The sequence below is a fragment of the Globicephala melas genome, chromosome 13, assembly GCF_963455315.2.
Source record: "Globicephala melas chromosome 13, mGloMel1.2, whole genome shotgun sequence".
Lineage (NCBI taxonomy): Eukaryota > Metazoa > Chordata > Mammalia > Artiodactyla > Delphinidae > Globicephala > Globicephala melas.
In genome coordinates, this window is record NC_083326.1 from 40,961,591 (window position 1) to 40,979,208 (window position 17,618).

General features: G+C 36.5%; 1 protein-coding gene across 9 annotated transcripts in view; it reads left to right on the forward strand.

Moving 5' to 3' along the window:
• NOL4 (nucleolar protein 4) overlaps positions 1–17,414 on the forward strand; it is a 395,653-nt gene extending 378,239 nt beyond the window's left edge. For all 9 annotated transcript variants that reach the window (XM_060310591.1, XM_030876500.2, XM_030876501.2 and 6 more), the window contains one exon: positions 15,494–17,414. In XM_060310591.1, coding sequence (XP_060166574.1) covers positions 15,494–15,687 — 194 coding nt within the window. In that variant the 3' untranslated portion in view covers positions 15,688–17,414. The remainder of the gene's footprint in view (positions 1–15,493) is intronic.
• The last annotated feature ends 204 nt before the right edge of the window (positions 17,415–17,618 follow it).

The following is a 17,618-nucleotide window of genomic DNA, read 5'->3' on the forward strand; positions in this document are numbered from 1 at the left end:
GGACACACACAGACTGAAAGTGAAGGAAGTGAAAAAGATACTCCATGCAAACGGAAACCAAATAAAGCTGGGATATTTATAATTACATCAGACAAAATAGACTTTAAGACAAAAAAGGTCTTTACATAATGATACAGGAGTCAGTACAACAAGATGATATAACATTTGTAAATATGTATGCACCCAACATAAGAACACCTTAATATATAAAGCAAGCATTAACATACCTAAAGGGAGAAATAGACAGCAGTACAATAATAGTAGGAGACTTTAATATCCCACTTACATCAATGGATAAAGCATCCAGAAAAAATCAGTAAGGAAGCATCAGCCTTACATGACATGTTAGATCATTGACTTAATGGATATATATGGAATAGCTCAAGTGCACATGGAACATTCTTTAGAATAGATCATATATTAGGCCACAAAACAAGTCTTAATAAATTTAAGATTGAAATCATATTAAGGATCTTTTTTGACCACAATGTTATGAAATTAGAAATCAATTACAAGAAAAACACTAGAAAATTGACAAATATGTGGAGATTAAGCCACATGCTACTTAACAACCAATGGGTCAAAGAGTAAATCAAAAGGGATATCAGAAAATACGCTCAAAACTAATGAAAATGAAAATACAACATACCAAAGCTTATGGGATACAGCAAAAGCAATTCTAATAGGGAAGTCCATAGTGATATATGCCTACATCAAGAAACAAGAAAGATCTCAAATAAACAACTCTACTTTACACCTCAAGGAACTAGAAAATGAACAAACTAAGCTCAAAGTTAGCAGAAGGAAGGAAATAACAAAGATCAGAGTGGAAATAAGTGAAAAAGACAATAGAAAGATAAAAATAAGAGCTATTCTTTTGAAAAGATAAAACTGGCAAACTTTTAGCTAGGCTCATTAAGAAAAAAGAGTGGACTCAAATAAATGGAGTCAGAAATGAAAGAGGATATCACAGAACTACAAAGGATGATAACATACTATGCACAATTACATGCCAACAAATAGGACAGCTGAGAACAAATGGATAAACTTCTTATAAACACAACCTACTAAGACTGAATCATCAAGATCTAGAAAATCTGAGTAGACCAATTACTGGTAAGGCAATCACATCAGTAATCAAAAATCTTCCAATGAAACAAAAGTCTAGGAGCAGACATTTTCACTGATGAATTCTATCAAACGGTCAATGAAGAACTAATACCAATCCTCCTCAAACTCTTCCAAAAAAACAGAAGAGATGGGAACACTTCCAAACTCATTTTTATGAGGCCAGCATTACCCCAACACCACATAAGGCTCATGATCTCAGCTGCCCAAGCTGATAATTAGAGGACCTGGTTTCAAAGAATAATGCAAGAAGTATGTCAAGTAGAAACTGCAAGCATTTCTCCAGTGTTTCTGGTATTGTTTTTGTTTGGTTCATAGACTGATGGCCACTTATGAAAGATGCCAGGAGTCTGAGGAAATCACCACTACCCAACTAGAAGAATTATCAGTGCATGCGATTAACCAGGATCAAATTGAAGCTTTAGCAAAGGAGGAACCAAGAGACGCCACTTCAGTATAATCATGTATTAAACCCAGACATCTTTGGGACATTGGGCCTTTTTCAAGTCTCTTGGATAGTTTTAAATAGAAATAAATTCTGGCTTTAAAGAAAAGTACCCCTGAACTGTATCCCCACTTGACTCCAGCCAGCACTCTATGCAGCTCACTTCTGCTTGTCTCCACATCTTTGTTTGCTATTCCTAAAGGGCACATTTGTCTTCCCCTATCCAACTACTAATATTTCTCCTGAGCTAGGCCACAGTGGTACAGGAAGAAAAACCAGTAACCCTGTGTGGCTTTGGGAAAGCCAGTGAACCTGTCTGTAACTCAGTTTTTCCAGTTATAAAATGGGGCAAGTTATCCTGCTCTGCTGTCCCACCAAACTGCAGAGAGACTCCAAGAAGGGACAGTGTGACTTTCTAGCAAGGAGAAAGGTGCTGGGAGGCAGTGTCCTGCTCACTCTCCCACCATTGCAGTCCTCTCTGCCCCCCTTCTTCTGAGCCCCCACAGCTCTCACCTGTACTACCAACTTTGTTCTTCATTAAACAAGGTCCCCATTAAACATTATATATATATATTTTATATATATATATATATGTTTAATTGGGGTATAGTTGCTTTACAATGTTGTGTTAGTTTCTGTTGTATGACAAAGTGAATCAGCTATATGTATACATATATCCCCTCCCTCTTGGACCTCCCTCCCACCCCACCGCCATCCCACCCATCTAGGTCATCAGAGAGCACCGAGCTGAGCTCCCTGTGCTATACAGCAGGTTCCCACCCCCTATCCGTTTTACAAAAATTTAAAATTTCTTTACACTAACAATGAAATATCAGAAAGGGAATGTAATCAAACAATCCCTTTTAAAGTCACATTAAGAAAAAGAAAATACTTAGGAATAAACCTCATCAAGGAGGTGAAAGACTTATATGCTGAGAACTACAAAACAATAAAGGAAATTAAAAATTCAAAGAAATGGAAAGATATTCTGTGCTCCTGGATTGGAAGAACATTGTTAAAAGGGCAGTACTACCCAAAGCAATCTACAGATTTAATGCGATCCTAATCAAATTACCCATGACATTTTTCACAGAACTAGACAAATAATCCTAAAATTTATATGGAACCATAAAAGACCCAGAATTGCCAAAGCAATCCTGAGGAAAAAGAAGAAAGCAGGAGGCATAACCCTCCCAGACTTCAGACAATACTACAAAGCTACAGTAATCAAAACACTGTGGTATTGGCACAAAAACAGACATACAGATCAATGGAACAGAATAAAGAGCACAGAAAAACCCTCACACCTGTGGTCAATTAATCCATGACAAAGGAGGCAAGCATATAAAATGGGAAAAAAGACAATCTCTTCAGCAAGTGGTGCTGGGAAAGTTGGACAGCTGCATGTAAATCAGTGAAGTTAGAACACACCATCACACCATGCACAAAAATAAACTCAAAATGGCTTAAAGACTTAAACATAAAATATGACACTATAAAACTCCTAGGAGAGATCATAGGCAAAGCATTCTCTTACATAAATTGTACCGATGTTTTCTTAGGTCAGTCTCCCAAGGCAATAGAAATAACAAAAATAAACAAATAGGACCTAATCAAACTTACAAGCTTTTGCACAGAAAGGAAACCATAAACAAAATGAAGAGACAAACTATGGAATGGGAGAAAATATTTGCAAATGATATGACTGACAAGGGCTTAATTTCCAAAATATACAAATAGCTCATACAACTCAACAGCAAAAAAAACAAACAACCCAATCGAAAAATGGGCAGAAGACCTAAGTAGACATTTCTCCAAAGAAGACATACAGATGGCCAATAGGCACATGAAAAGATGCTCAACATTGCTAATTATTAGAGAAATGCAAATCAAAACTACAGTGAGATACCACCTCATACTAGTCAGAATGGCCATCATTAAAAAGTCTACAAATAACCAAATGCTGGAGAGGGTGTGGAGAAAAGGGAACCCTCCTACACTGTTGGTGGGAATGTAAATGGTACAGCCACTATGGAGAACAGTATGGAGTTTCCTTAAAAAAACTAAATATAGAGTTACCATACGACCTAGCAGTCCCACTCTTGGGCATATACCTGCAGAAAACTCTAAAAAAGATACATGCACCTCCCAGTGTTCATAGAAGCACTATTTACAATGGCCAAACAATCTAAATGTCCATCTACAAATGAATGGATAAAGATGTGGTATATATAGGTATACAATGGAATATTAGCCAGAAATAATGAAATAATGCCATTTGCAGCGACATGGATGGACCTAGAGATTATCATACTAAGTGAAGTCAGAAAAAGAAAGACAAATACCATATATCACTTGTATGTGGAATCTAAAATATGATACAAATCATCATATCTATGAAACAAAAACAGACTAGTGTTTGCCAAGGGGAAGGGGGGAATAAGGGAGGGAAGAGATGGGAGCTTGGGATTAGCAGAGGCAAACTATTATATATAGGATGGATAAACAACAAGGTCCACTGTATAGCACAGGGAACTATATTCAATATTCTCTGACAAACTATGACGGAAAAGAATATGGAAGAGAATATATATATATAAACTGAGTCACTTTGCTTTACAGAAGAGATTAACACAACATTGTCAATCAACTATACTTCAACAAAATTAAAAATTTTTATATACATATATGTGTGTACATTATATATATATAAAGCCTCCCTCACCATCTTCCCAGAGCACTGAGCAGGAGCTCTGGGAAGGGCCACATTGGGATCCAAGGGACTTTGGCTTTTCTCTCTCACCTCCCTAAATTGTAAGGCCTCTCTACTGCAAACCTAAACCAAACAAGTCATTTACATATGGCATAAGACCAGATTTTTTTGGGTCTTTAACAAAAGTCTTTATTTGAAGGCATAACAGTAAAATCTAAAAGAAATTTCTAATAAGATGTGTTTATATTTTATCCTGAATCAGACACGTTTGAATACCCCGCTACCATATGATCCAACAATTCCACTTCTGGGTATTTATCCAAAGGAAATGAAAACACTAACCTGAAAAGATAGCTGCAGCCCCATGTTCATCACAGCATTATTTACAATAGCCAAGACATGGAAGCAATTGTCCATTGATAGATGGGTGGATCAAGAAAATGTAATTTTATATATATATAAAATTATATATATATTTATGAATACATATAATTATATATTATATAACCATACTTACATATATAATTATACATATATAATTTTATAATATATAAAATTATATATATATAATTATAAATACACACACACACACACACAGTGAAATTTGATTTAGCCATAAAAAGAAAAGGAAATCTTGCCATTTGTGACAACATGAATGGACCCTGAGGGCATTGTGCTAAGTGAAATAACTCAGAGAAAGATAAATACTGTTTGATCTCAATTCATGCAGAATTGGGAAAAAAAACAAACAAACATGAAAACAAGCTCATAGATATAGAGAACATATTGGTGGCTGGGCGGGTGAGTGAAATGGGTGAAGATCATCAAAAGGGACAAACTTCCAGTTACAAGTTAGTCATGAGGATGTCGTGTACAGCATGGTGAGACAGTTACTAACACTGTGTTGTACTGATATATTTGAAAGTTGCTAAGAGAGTAGATCTTAAAAGTTCTCATCTGAAGAAAGAAAGCTTTGTAACAATGTGTGATAATGGATGTTAACTAGACTTATTGTGGTGATCATTTAGCATTATATACAAATATTGAATCATTATATTGTACACCTGAAATAATGTTATATGTCAATTATATCTCAATAAAGAAAGTAAATTCTCACAAAACTTTTTAACTATGAGTACCTAAATGCCTCTTGACCTGTAATGATTAAAATATTTACTATCTGGCCCATCATGCTTAAAAGCATGAATCTGAAAACTTATTTAAAATTGTTAAGTGAATTGCCAGTTATCCAAACATTTCAGAGTGCATGACTTGGGAGTAGAGGTTGTAGGTAAAGGAGGAGAAGTAGGAGAAGGTTGCATGCAGTTAGGACGTTTTTATGTCCAACTCAATACTCATTGTAACATTTAGTGGCAAAACATTATTTAGGCAATGGACAGTAACTATTATTGTCTTTTTCAGCAACAATTCACATGGAAAGTACTGTTATAAGCAATTCTACTTATTTTTCTGATAACTTTTCTGATAACTTTCAGAGCAATACTAATATTCCCGTATATTAGAGGTAACTTTACTTGAATAAGTTACACTAAATCTACTATTTTCCATGTCTAACTAGTTTTCATTTAACCATAATTGGGTATTATCAATGACATCACTCATTCTCCGTTTCTTGAGTGTTAGCTGTAGACAGTACCTGGCATTTCTCATTCATTTGTTACACAAATATTTATTGAGCCTTATTTTATGCCATGCACCACCACAGCTACCTAGAACAATGTGGTAAGACACAAAGGGTGCCTGCCTTCATGGGTCTTGCATTCTTCCTCAGTACATATAATAAAAATGGTTATCAAAGTTTTTAAAAATCACAACAAAACTTTTTCCAGGGCTTTCTATTATCTGTGGATAATTGACACCAAAATAGGACCACAAAGGTAAATCTAATTAAAACAGGGGCCAAAAATGCACCATAAATAAGGGGAAAGTATTCAATTGATATTTAATTTAAAAAATAAAGAATTATGGATCTATATTTTCATTTAATTGGAATTTGCTAATAATTTAATTGTCCCCCCCAAACCTTAAAAAATAAATCAAGGGTTGATTTTAGTGGGCCTTAATTTTTCTAACAACATTGTATGTTGGCACGAAATATCTTTTATTTCTTGTTCAGCTTTTCAGAATGAACATTAAGAAGGTCTGCATCATCTGGGTTAAAAGTAAGTACAGTTGACCCTTGAACAATGTGGGTTTCAACTATGTGGATCCTCTTACACAGATTTTTTTTTTCAATAGCAAATACTACAGACCTACACTATTTGCAGTTGACTGAATCCACACAGGTGGAGGAACCAGAGATACAGAGGGCAGATTTTCAACCATGGCAGAGGGTGGACACCTCTAACCCTCACCTGTTGAAGGGTCAGCTGTACTTATATAAAATTGGTCTTGTCAATTTTCCTGAATATGTGCCTTAATACTAGATATTCAAATCATTTTCTCTTGAAGCATCTAGTGGGTCATTTTCCTTGCTCATTTTCTCATTAACTGGTCCTGCTCTTCCAGAACCATACTTTTCAGTGGCCTTGTCTGTGATTTGATCAGGTCTGCAAGAATACTTTTCTCGACTTCTTTAAATTCAGCAACTTCATAAAATTTGAAATTTTGCTTTATAGTTGACATGCATTTTAATTACATTGTATTGTTTGAGTTAGGCCAAACCAGTCAAGTATGACATTGACTCAATGAGGCAGAAATGGAAATTAGTGACAAACAGGGAAGGACTGTTTGAGCAGTCACTAGTTAAATAATTTATTGATTTGTGAATATTTTAATTTTTTTTTTTTGCTTCACTATCCAACCTCATAACTTTGATGATCTGAATAATCAACATTCAGCAAAAAGAATTTCTTGTACTTTTGATTTATATTCTCAACCCTGATCCTGTAGATCTAAAAGAAACAAAGATAATGAAGTTAACTTTCTTTCAGAACAAAAACCAGCAGAGCTGTGAATGGCTTCTCAATTACTGAGCTATCTAGAGTTTGCCTATGTTAATAAAAATCTGAAAGAAAGCAAAAGCCATGTCTCAGTTTAGAGGTGTAGACCTTTGAGCCAGAGGTGGAGAATAATCCATAAACTGCAATATTAGAATAAAAGCACAACCTCTCTCACCCCAAAAAGAACCGGAGCCCTCACCCCACCCTTTCTCAATTCCAGTTCAAGATGCTAGTCAGCAACTTGGCAGGACAGCAAAACCATCACAAAATGTTACACCTTCTAATGACATAATGACAATCAGCCAGACACTAGGTATCTACATAACTGAGAGGAAAATTCTTTCATAAAGATTTGTACTAGGTAGAGAACAGACTTGCAGTTGCCAATGGGGGAGGGAGGTGGGGGAGGGATGGGTTGGAAGTTTGGGATTAGCAGATGCAAACTATTGTATATAGAATAGATAAACGACAAGGTCCTACTGTATAGCACAGAGAACTGTATTCAATATCCTGTGATAAACCATAATGGAAAAGAATATGAGAAAGAATATATGTGTATATATATATATATATATATATATATACACACACACATACATGTATATAAATGAATCACTTTTCTGTACAGCAGAAGTTAACACATTGTAGGTCACCTATACTTCAAATAAATAAATATATAGATAAATAAGATTTGTACTAGGATTCTTGAATGTAAAGGAAAGAAGTAAAATTTAAAGTTGGTTCATTCAGAGACCCAAACTCCTATTATGTCATGATGGTTTCTTAATCCGCTCAGAATTTCCCAAACAGTTGCTGTTAATGGTTTGCTTATACGGTATTCCTATTTGCAAGTGTACCATCCCTGCATCTCTCCCTTTCGGCTTGTTATATCTGTGTCATGATTTTGTGAACAGGAGAACAAATGGCAGCCGACTCCTGCTAGAAAACCAAAGCTTTGAAAAGGCCATGGCAGAAGTGGAGATAAGTTTCTCTCAGATGTCAGAGTTTGAGTGCTACTCCTGTCTCTCTCCTAATTAAATTCCAAGTGAAGCTACTTCCCTCTTATGGGACATCTGCCTCCTAGCTGACAGAACTCCTTCTCTCCCTTTGGGGGAGAGGGTGTTAGGGGATGGATCTTGACTTGTCTCCATTATGCCTCAAGAAGAACTAGAGGATAAAATAACAACCTTCATTTTAGTTCATGAAATGAATACTACTATCTGAAAATTTATAACATGTTTAGGAAAAAATCTGTTAAAATACTTTCAAGTTATAGAATCACTACAGTTTTGGAGCATGCCTTTACTTATGTGCTTAGTAATATTTTTTCAAGGATTTTAAATTTATTACTGCAAATTTAATAATTATAGCAATTGCTTAACGAAAGGTAAGAAATATAAGAATGAATGCTTAGGTATACAATAAATACCTAATATAATAATCTAAGAGTAATCATACAAAGAATCTTAACACAAATGCTTCAAGAGTTTTAAATCACTTAATAAATTCTTTTTCAGTAAAAATTTACAAAAATGTCATCAAAAAGCAGACCTATATGATTTAGTTAAATATATGTGAGGAAAAAGTGTTGACACATGAGGGTTTTGTGCAAATAAATATTGTTAAATAGGTATTTAACAATACCTAAAGCAGGAGCGGACGAGTGGACGCAGCTGGCTGCGAAGTCGCGGGACTTCTTTCTCTGGATTTCACTGAGTCCACGACCCAGGGACAGGGACAAGCCAGCAGCAGCTTGCAGGGACGGTCAGAATCTGAGGTATTCCAAAATTGGAAACTAGGGCATAGAGAGGGTAAGTAAGCTGCCTAAGATCACACAGCTAGTAAGTGGTGAAGCTGCAATTCTCACCGAGGAGGAGGCCATCAAGGCTGGAGCTGGTGGGTGAGGATAAGAACAGCCATGTGGATGAAAGGCTCTTGGTGTCCAGCCAGGAGTCAGGGCTCTGCCTCTGACGTGGGAGAGCCAACTTCAGGACACTGGTCAACAAGAGACCTCCCAGCTCCACATAATATCAAACAGCGAAAATCTCCCAGAGACCTCCATCTTAACACCAGCACCCAGCTTCACTCAACGACCAGCAAGCCACAGTGCTGGACAACCTATGCCAAACAACTAGCACAACAGGAACACAACCCCACCCACAAGCAGAGAGGCTGCCTAAAATCATAATAAGGCCACAGACACCCCAAAACACACCACCAGACGTGAACCTGCCCACTAGAGAGACAAGATCCAGCCTCATCCACCACAACACAGGCACTAGTCCCCTCTACCAGGAAGCCTACACAACCCACTGAACCAACCTTAGCCACTGGAGACAGACATCAAAAAAAACAGGAATGATGAACCTGCAGCCTGCAAAAAGGAGACCCCAAACACAGTAAGATAAGCAAAATGAGAACACAGAAAAACACACAGCAGATGAAGGAGCAAGATAAAAATGGACCAGACCTAACAAATGAAGAGGAAATAGGCAGTCTACCTGAAAAAGAATTCAGAATAATGATAGTAAGCATGATTCAAAATCTTGGAAATAGAATGGACAAAATGCAAGAAACATTTAACAAGGACCTAGAAGAAATAAAGATGAAACAAGCAACAATGAACAACACAATAAATGAAATTAAACATACTCTAGATGGGATCAATAGCAGAATAACTGAGGCAGAAGAACGGATAAGTGACCTGGAAGATAAAATAGTGGAAATAACTACTGCAGAGCAGAATAAAGAAAAAAGAATGAAAAGAACTGAGGACAGTCTCAGAGACCTCTGGGACAACATTAAATGCACCAACATTCGAATTATAGGGGTTCCAGAAGAAAAAGAGAAAAAGAAAGGGACTGAGAAAATAGTTGAAGAGATTATAGTTGAAAACTTCCTTAATATGGGAAAGGAAATAGTTAATCAAGTCCAGGAAGCACAGAGAGTCCCATACAGGATAAATACAAGGAGAAATACGCCAAGACACATATTAATCAAACTGTCAAAAATTAAATGCAAAGAAAGCATATTAAAAGCAGCAAGGGAAAAACAACAAATAACACACAAGGGAATCCCCATAAGGTTAACAGCTGATCTCTCAGCAGAAACACTGCAAGCCAGAAGGGGTGGCAGGACATACTGAAAGTGATGAAGGAGAAAAACCTGCAACTAAGATTACTCCTCTACCCAGCAAGGATCTCATTCAGATTTGATGGAGAAATTAAAACCTTTACAGACAAGCAAAAACGGAGAGAGTTCAGCACCACAAAACCAGCTTTACAACAAATGCTAAAGGAACTTCTCTAGACAAGAAACAGAAGAGAAGGAAAAGACCTATAATAACCCAAAACAATTTAGAAAATGGGAAGAGGAACGTACATATCGATAATTACCTTAAATGTAAATCGATTAAATGCTCCCAGCAAAAGACACAGATTGGCTGAATGGATACAAAAACAAGACCCTTATATATGCTGTCTACAACAGACCCACTTCAGACCTAGAGAAACATACAGACTGAAAGTAAGGGGATGGAAAAAGATATTCCATGCAAATGGAAACCAAAAGAAAGCTGGAGTAGCAATTCTCATATCAGAAAAAATAGACTTTAAAATAAAGACTATTACAAGAGACAAAGAAGGACACTACATAATGATCAAGAGATCGATCCAAGAAGAAGATATAACAATTGTAAATATTTATGCACCCAACATAGGAGCACCCCAATACATAAGGCAAATACTAACAGCCATAAAAGGGGAGATAGACAGTAACACATTCATAGTAGGGGACTTAAACACCCCACTTTCACCCATGGACAGATCATCCAAAATGAAAATAAATAAGGAAACACAAGCTTTAAATGATACATTAAACAAGAGGGACTTAATTGATATCTATAGGACACTCCATCCAAAAACAACAGAATACACATTGTTCTCAAGTACTCATGGAACATTCTCCAGGATAGATCATATCTTGGGTCACAAATCAAGCCTTGGTAAATATAAGAAAATTGAAATTGAATCAAGTATCTTTTCCTACCACAACGCCATGAGACTAGATATCAATTACAGGAAAAGATCTGTAAAAAATACAAACACATGGAGGCTAAACAATACACTACTTAATAACGAAGTGATCACTGAAGAAATCAAAGAGGAAATAAAAAAATACCTAGAAACAAAATGACAATGGAGACACAACGACCCAAAACCTATGGGATGCAGCAAAAGCAGTTCTAAGGGGGAAGTTTATAGCAATACAAGCCCACCTTAAGAAGCAGGAAACATCCCGAATAAACAACCTAACCTTGCACCTCAAGCAATTAGAGAAAGAAGAACAAAAAACCCCAAAGCTACAAGAAGGAAAGAAATCATAAAAATCAGATCAGAAATAAATGAAAAAGAAATGAAGGAAACAATAGCAAAGATCAATAAAACTAAAAGCTGGTTCTTTGAGAAGATAAACAAAATAGATAAACCACTAGCCAGACTCATCAAGAAAAAAAGGCAGAAGACTCAAATCAATAGAATTAGAAATGAAAAAGGAGAAGTAACAACAGACACTGCAGAAATACAAAAGGTCATGAGACATTACTACAAGCAACTCTATGCCAATAAAATGGACAACCTGGAAGAAATGGACAAATTCTTAGAAATGCACAACCTGCCAAGACTGAATCAGGAAGAAATAGAAAATATGAACAGACCAATCACAAGCACTGAAATTGAAACTGTGATTAAAAATCTTCCAACAAACAAAAGCCCAGGACCAGATGGCTTCACAGGCAAATTCTAGCAAACATTTAGAGAAGAGCTAACACCTATCCTTCTCAAACTCTTCCAAAATATAGCAGAGGGAGGAACACTCCCAAATTCCTTCTACGAGGCCACCATCACCTTGATACCAAAACCAGACAAGGATGTCACAAAGAAAGAAAACTACAGGCCAATATCACAGATGAACATAGATGCAAGTATCCTCAACAAAATACTATCAAACAGAATCCAACAGCACATTAAAAGGATCATACACCACGATCAAGTGGGGTTTACTCCAGGAATGCAAGGATTCTTCAATATACGCAAATCTATCAATGTGATAAATCATATTAACAAATTGAAGGAGAAAAACCATATGATCATCTCAATAGATGCAGAGAAAGCTTTTGACAAAATTCAACACCCATTTATGATAAAAACCCTGCAGAAAGTAGGCATAGAGGGAACTTTCTTCAACATAATAAAGGCCATATATGACAAGCCCACAGCCAACATCATCCTCAATGGTGAAAAACTGAAAGCATTTCCAATAAGATCAGGAACAAGACAAGGTTGCCCACACTCACCACTATTATTCAACATAGTTTTGGAAGTTTTAGCCACAGAAATCAGAGAAGCAAAAGAAATAAAAGGAATCCAAATCGGAAAAGAAGAAGTAAAGCTGTCACTGTTTGCAGATGACATGATACTATACATAGAGAATCCTAAAGATGCTACCAGAAAACTACTAGAGCTAATCAATAAATTTAGTAAAGTAGCAGGATACAAAATTAATGCACAGAAATCTCTGGCATTCCTATATACTAATGACGTGAAATCAAGAAAACACTCCCATTTACCATTGCAACAAAAAGAATAAAATATCTAGGAATAAACCTACCTAAGGAGACAAAAGACCTGTATGCAGAAAATTATAACACACTGATGGAAGAAATTAAAGATGATACAAACAGATGGAGAGATATACCATGTTCTTGGATTGGAAGAATCAACATTATGAAAATGACTCTACTACCCAAAGCAATCTATAGATTCAATGCAATCCCTATCAAACTACCACTGGCATTTTTCACAGAACTAGAATAAAAAATTTCACAATTTGTATGGAAACACAAAAGACCCCGAATAGCCAAAGCAATCTTGAGAACGAAAAACGGAGCTGGAGGAATCAGGCTCCCTGACTTCAGACTATACTACAAAGCTACAGTAATCAAGACAGTATGGTACTGGCACAAAAACAGAAAGATAGATCAATGGAACAGGATAGAAAGCCCAGAGATAAACCCATGCACATATGGACACCTTATCTTTGATAAAGGTGGCAGGAATGTACAGTGGAGAAAGGACAGCCTCTTCAATAAGTGGTGCTGGGAAAACTGGACAGGTACATGTAAAAGTATGAGATTAGAGCACTCCCTAACACCATACACAAAAATAAGCTCAAAATGGATTAAAGACCGAAATGTAAGGCCAGAAACTATCAAACTCTTAGAGGAAAACATAGGCAGATCACTCTATGACATAAAGCACAGCAAGATCCTTTCTGACCCACCTCCTAGAGAAATGGAAATAAAAACAAAAATAAACAAATGGAACTTAATGAAACTTCAAAGCTTTTTCACAGCAAAGGAAACCATAAACAAGACCAAAAGACAACCCTCAGAATGGGAGAAAATATTTGCAAATGAAGCAACTGACAAAGGATTAATCTGCAAAATTTACAAGCAGCTCATGCAGCTCAATAAGAAAAAAACAAACAACCCAATCCAAAAATAGGCAGAAGACCTAAATAGACATTTCTCCAAAGAAGATATACAGACTATCAACAAGCATATGAAAGGATGCTCAACATCATTAATCATTAGAGAAATGCAAATCAAAACTACAATGAGATATCATCTCACACCAGTCAGAATGGCCATCATCAAAAAATCTAGAAAGAATAAATGCTGGAGAGGGTGTGGAGAAAAGGGAACACTCTTGCACTGCTGGTGGGAATGTGAATTGGTTCAGCCACTATGGAGAACAGTATGGAGGTTCCTTCAAAAACTACAAATAGAACTACCATATGACCCAGCAATCCCACTACTGGGCATATACCCTGAGAAAACCATAATTCAAAAAGAGTCATGTACCAAAATGTTCATTGCAGCTCTATTTACAATAGCCAGGACATGGATACAACCTAAGTGCCCATCATTGGATGAATGGATAAAGAAGATGTGGCACATATATACAATGGAATATTACTCAGCCATAAAAAGAAACGAAATTGAGCTATTTGTAATGAGGTGGATAGACCTAGAGTCTGTCATACAGAGTGAAGTAAGTCAGAAGGAAAAAGACAAATACCGTATGCTAACATATATATGGAATTTAAGGAAAAAAAATGTCATGAAGAACCTAGGGGTAAGACAGGAATAAAGACACAGACCTACTGTAGAACGGACTTGAGGATATGGGGAGGGGGAAGTGTAAGCTGTGACAGGGCGAGAGAGAGGCATGGACATATATACACTACCAAATGTAAGGTAGATAGCTAGTGGGAAGCAGCCGCATGGCACAGGGAGATCGGCTCGGTGCTTTGTGACCGCCTGGAGGGGTGGGATAGGGAGGGTGGGAGGGAGGGAGACCCAAGAGGGAAGAGATATGGGAACATATGTATATGTATAACTGATTCACTTTGTTATAAAGCAGAAACTAACACACCATTGTAAAGCAATTATACCCCACTAAAGATGTTTAAAAAAAAAAAAACCCTAAAGCAGTATTCCAAGTCTAGTTTCTTTGTGGTATGGTTTGTACTAATCATATACTTACAATGCACTTTGAAAGCAAACTTCAGTCTAATATATTCACATTTTTAAATACTAATCAACCTGGTGGAAAAAGCAGTGGCCTGAAATGAAAAAAATATGCAATTCACATCCCTATTGTGCCACTTAAAAGTTATTGACCTCTAAACGTGTCATCGAACCCCCGCAGTCCTCAGTTTTCTCTGTTCTAAATTGAAAAGTTTGTAATCTAGGGTCATTAGCCTCACCATGTAGGCTCTTTTCATTTCTGAATTGGTGGGGTCCAAATTATTTGTTATCGAATGTAGCAAATAAAAAATGGATTCCATCATTTTCTACTACTCCAGAGAAGCTTCTACTTGTGGAAGGTGGACTTAACATTGAATTTTCAAAAAAGCACATGTTAAGAGAATTTCTTCACTGTCTTTATACAATCAGAAGTGACCGCCAGAGTCTGGGCCAGGAGTCTAAGAAAATCCAGCCACTCTTTTCCCATCGTGCTGCTCTTCCATCTTTCTGAGAGCAGATGTATTTGATTAAGGGTATCAGTAGCTTCTCATGAAAGAATAGGTGAATTAAATCAACACTAATTTATTTAGTGCTCATGTTCAAGATACTAGAAGAAAAATTGTCCATGTCTAATTTGTGCTGATTTTTTCTAGGACCCACTGATCTCAGCATGAAGAGGCAGTTGGCGACCAGCTCAGGATCCTCCAGCAGTTCGAGCTCCAGACCCCAGCTGAGTCCAACTGAAATCAATGCAGTGAGACAGCTGGTTGCAGGATATCGGGAATCCGCTGCATTTTTATTGCGTTCCGCAGATGAACTGGAAAATCTTATTTTACAACAGAACTGAGTCCAGCGATGATCCTCTTCACTGAGGTTTAAATTTGCAGTTTCCACTAATGACGTTTTGATTTCCCAGCAGAGATGCGTCTGGTCTTACTGCACAGTCTTAAGAGAAATATTTCCATTATGCCACATTGTCCTTGATCCATAAAGTGATGTGTTTAGGTGCTTCAAAGGAACTCTGGCCTCTGAAGTACTTGAGATACTTTAATGTGTCCAGCCTACTGTTTTTTGTTTCAGTGTGCCAGCATAAATACCTGGGGCAAAAAAAAAAAGGCTGTATATTCCTAATTCAAGGATAAAACAGAAGAAGCTTGTGGTATAAAAAGTAGTTCAAGATCCAACTGAAATATTAGTGGAATTTGCTACTGACTTACTGGACTGAAAGCTGCAGTATCTGGCAAAAAATAAAAGCCAAAATTTCTCATTGCTACAGGATATAACAATGAAAAGGATCTTGTATTTTAAAAAATATGTAATTTTTATAAAAAGAAAACTTGTTTTTCATTCAGAATTGTCATTTTTACTTTGGTAACTTTTTCATAGGTCCTAAAAGAAAACTGTTTTGAGAAACTACTGTAAGTACCTTTTCCACCTCCCTTTGCCTTCTCCTCTTTCCAAATTCTTTCTACAAAAATAACACTTGATGCTGGGGCAAAAAAATACCCTTGCCTACGTTCTTTAAATCGTCGCATCAGGAACTACTTCCAAGAGAAGCCTGCGTTTCTGCACTCATGCTGGTCTCAAGCATCCCACTCACCATTGCAGCTTTACCATAGCGGTTTTCACCACAGAATTTTTTAATATTGAAAAAGACGTATCATTGAAAAAAAAATGACACCTTGATTTCTTACAGCTGCTCTCCCCAGATTGCCGCTGCTGTCTTATGGGCATCCCTCTAGCAGCCATTGGATGTCGATGACTGAATGTTAAAGAGGTTGCAAGTGACAATCTGAAAATTTGCACTCTTGTGTGTAGTTTTCTTTTCTCTCTTTCAGAAATAGTTCCCAAAAAGACCATTACCTCTCCTGATATAATTTGTATAATTTACAGTTGTAGGTAAAAATGATGTAAAGAACTCTCAGTGGATGCAGCTGCAATCTACAATGAACTGTCCCCTCCTCTTCCCCATATTTTGCCCTTCTTCCTGATTTTATAGTGTTGAATACACATGAATGGTGTTTTCTTTGTGCACTGAGGCAAGCCTATTTTTTAAATATTTAGGGAGGAGTACATCAGTTTACGCTTCTTGTACAATTTTTTTCTGTTGTTTGGCTTCGGTTGGATTACAGGTTCTTCGTGCATTCCTGAATTTGCCTTATTTCATGTAAAATTTATGTCATTTGGTTTTTGATAAGTTGAAGACATCAGTGATATCTCTTAACTACTTGTTACCTATAGTTTTTCAAGTAATGACTGTGATTGTGACCAAGTAATGTGCACTTTTTCTTGTAACTGTGGACATTGCTATGCTCTTTTCTTCTAGTGTTTCTAGAATTACTGTTCCTTACAGTTACGTAAACAAAAAACAAAAAAACAAAAAAGAACTTTTGTGATACTGTTGGTGAATATAATGTGAAAATCTTATTGAAATATGAGTATTTTGGAAATACATAGATGCACAAACATCTTTTAAGGTGTGGATTTAGAGTTTGCTTATTTAAATGAAAATTCAAAAACTGAGGGCTGGTATAATTTTCTCTGTTTTGTTGGGTTTAATAAACAGATTTCTGTGTTAAAACACTGATTGTGAAACCTTATAAACTTTCTGAATGATATGAAATGTTATTTTATACCTACATTTAGCACAAAATTGACAGTTCAAACATATTTCAAGAACATCCCAAGGTCCCCCAGAGCTTCCACATTCAGTCTAATAAATAATTTATTCCAAGAAGGGGTAAAGCAGATTAGCAAACCATGGGTATTTCATCTGAC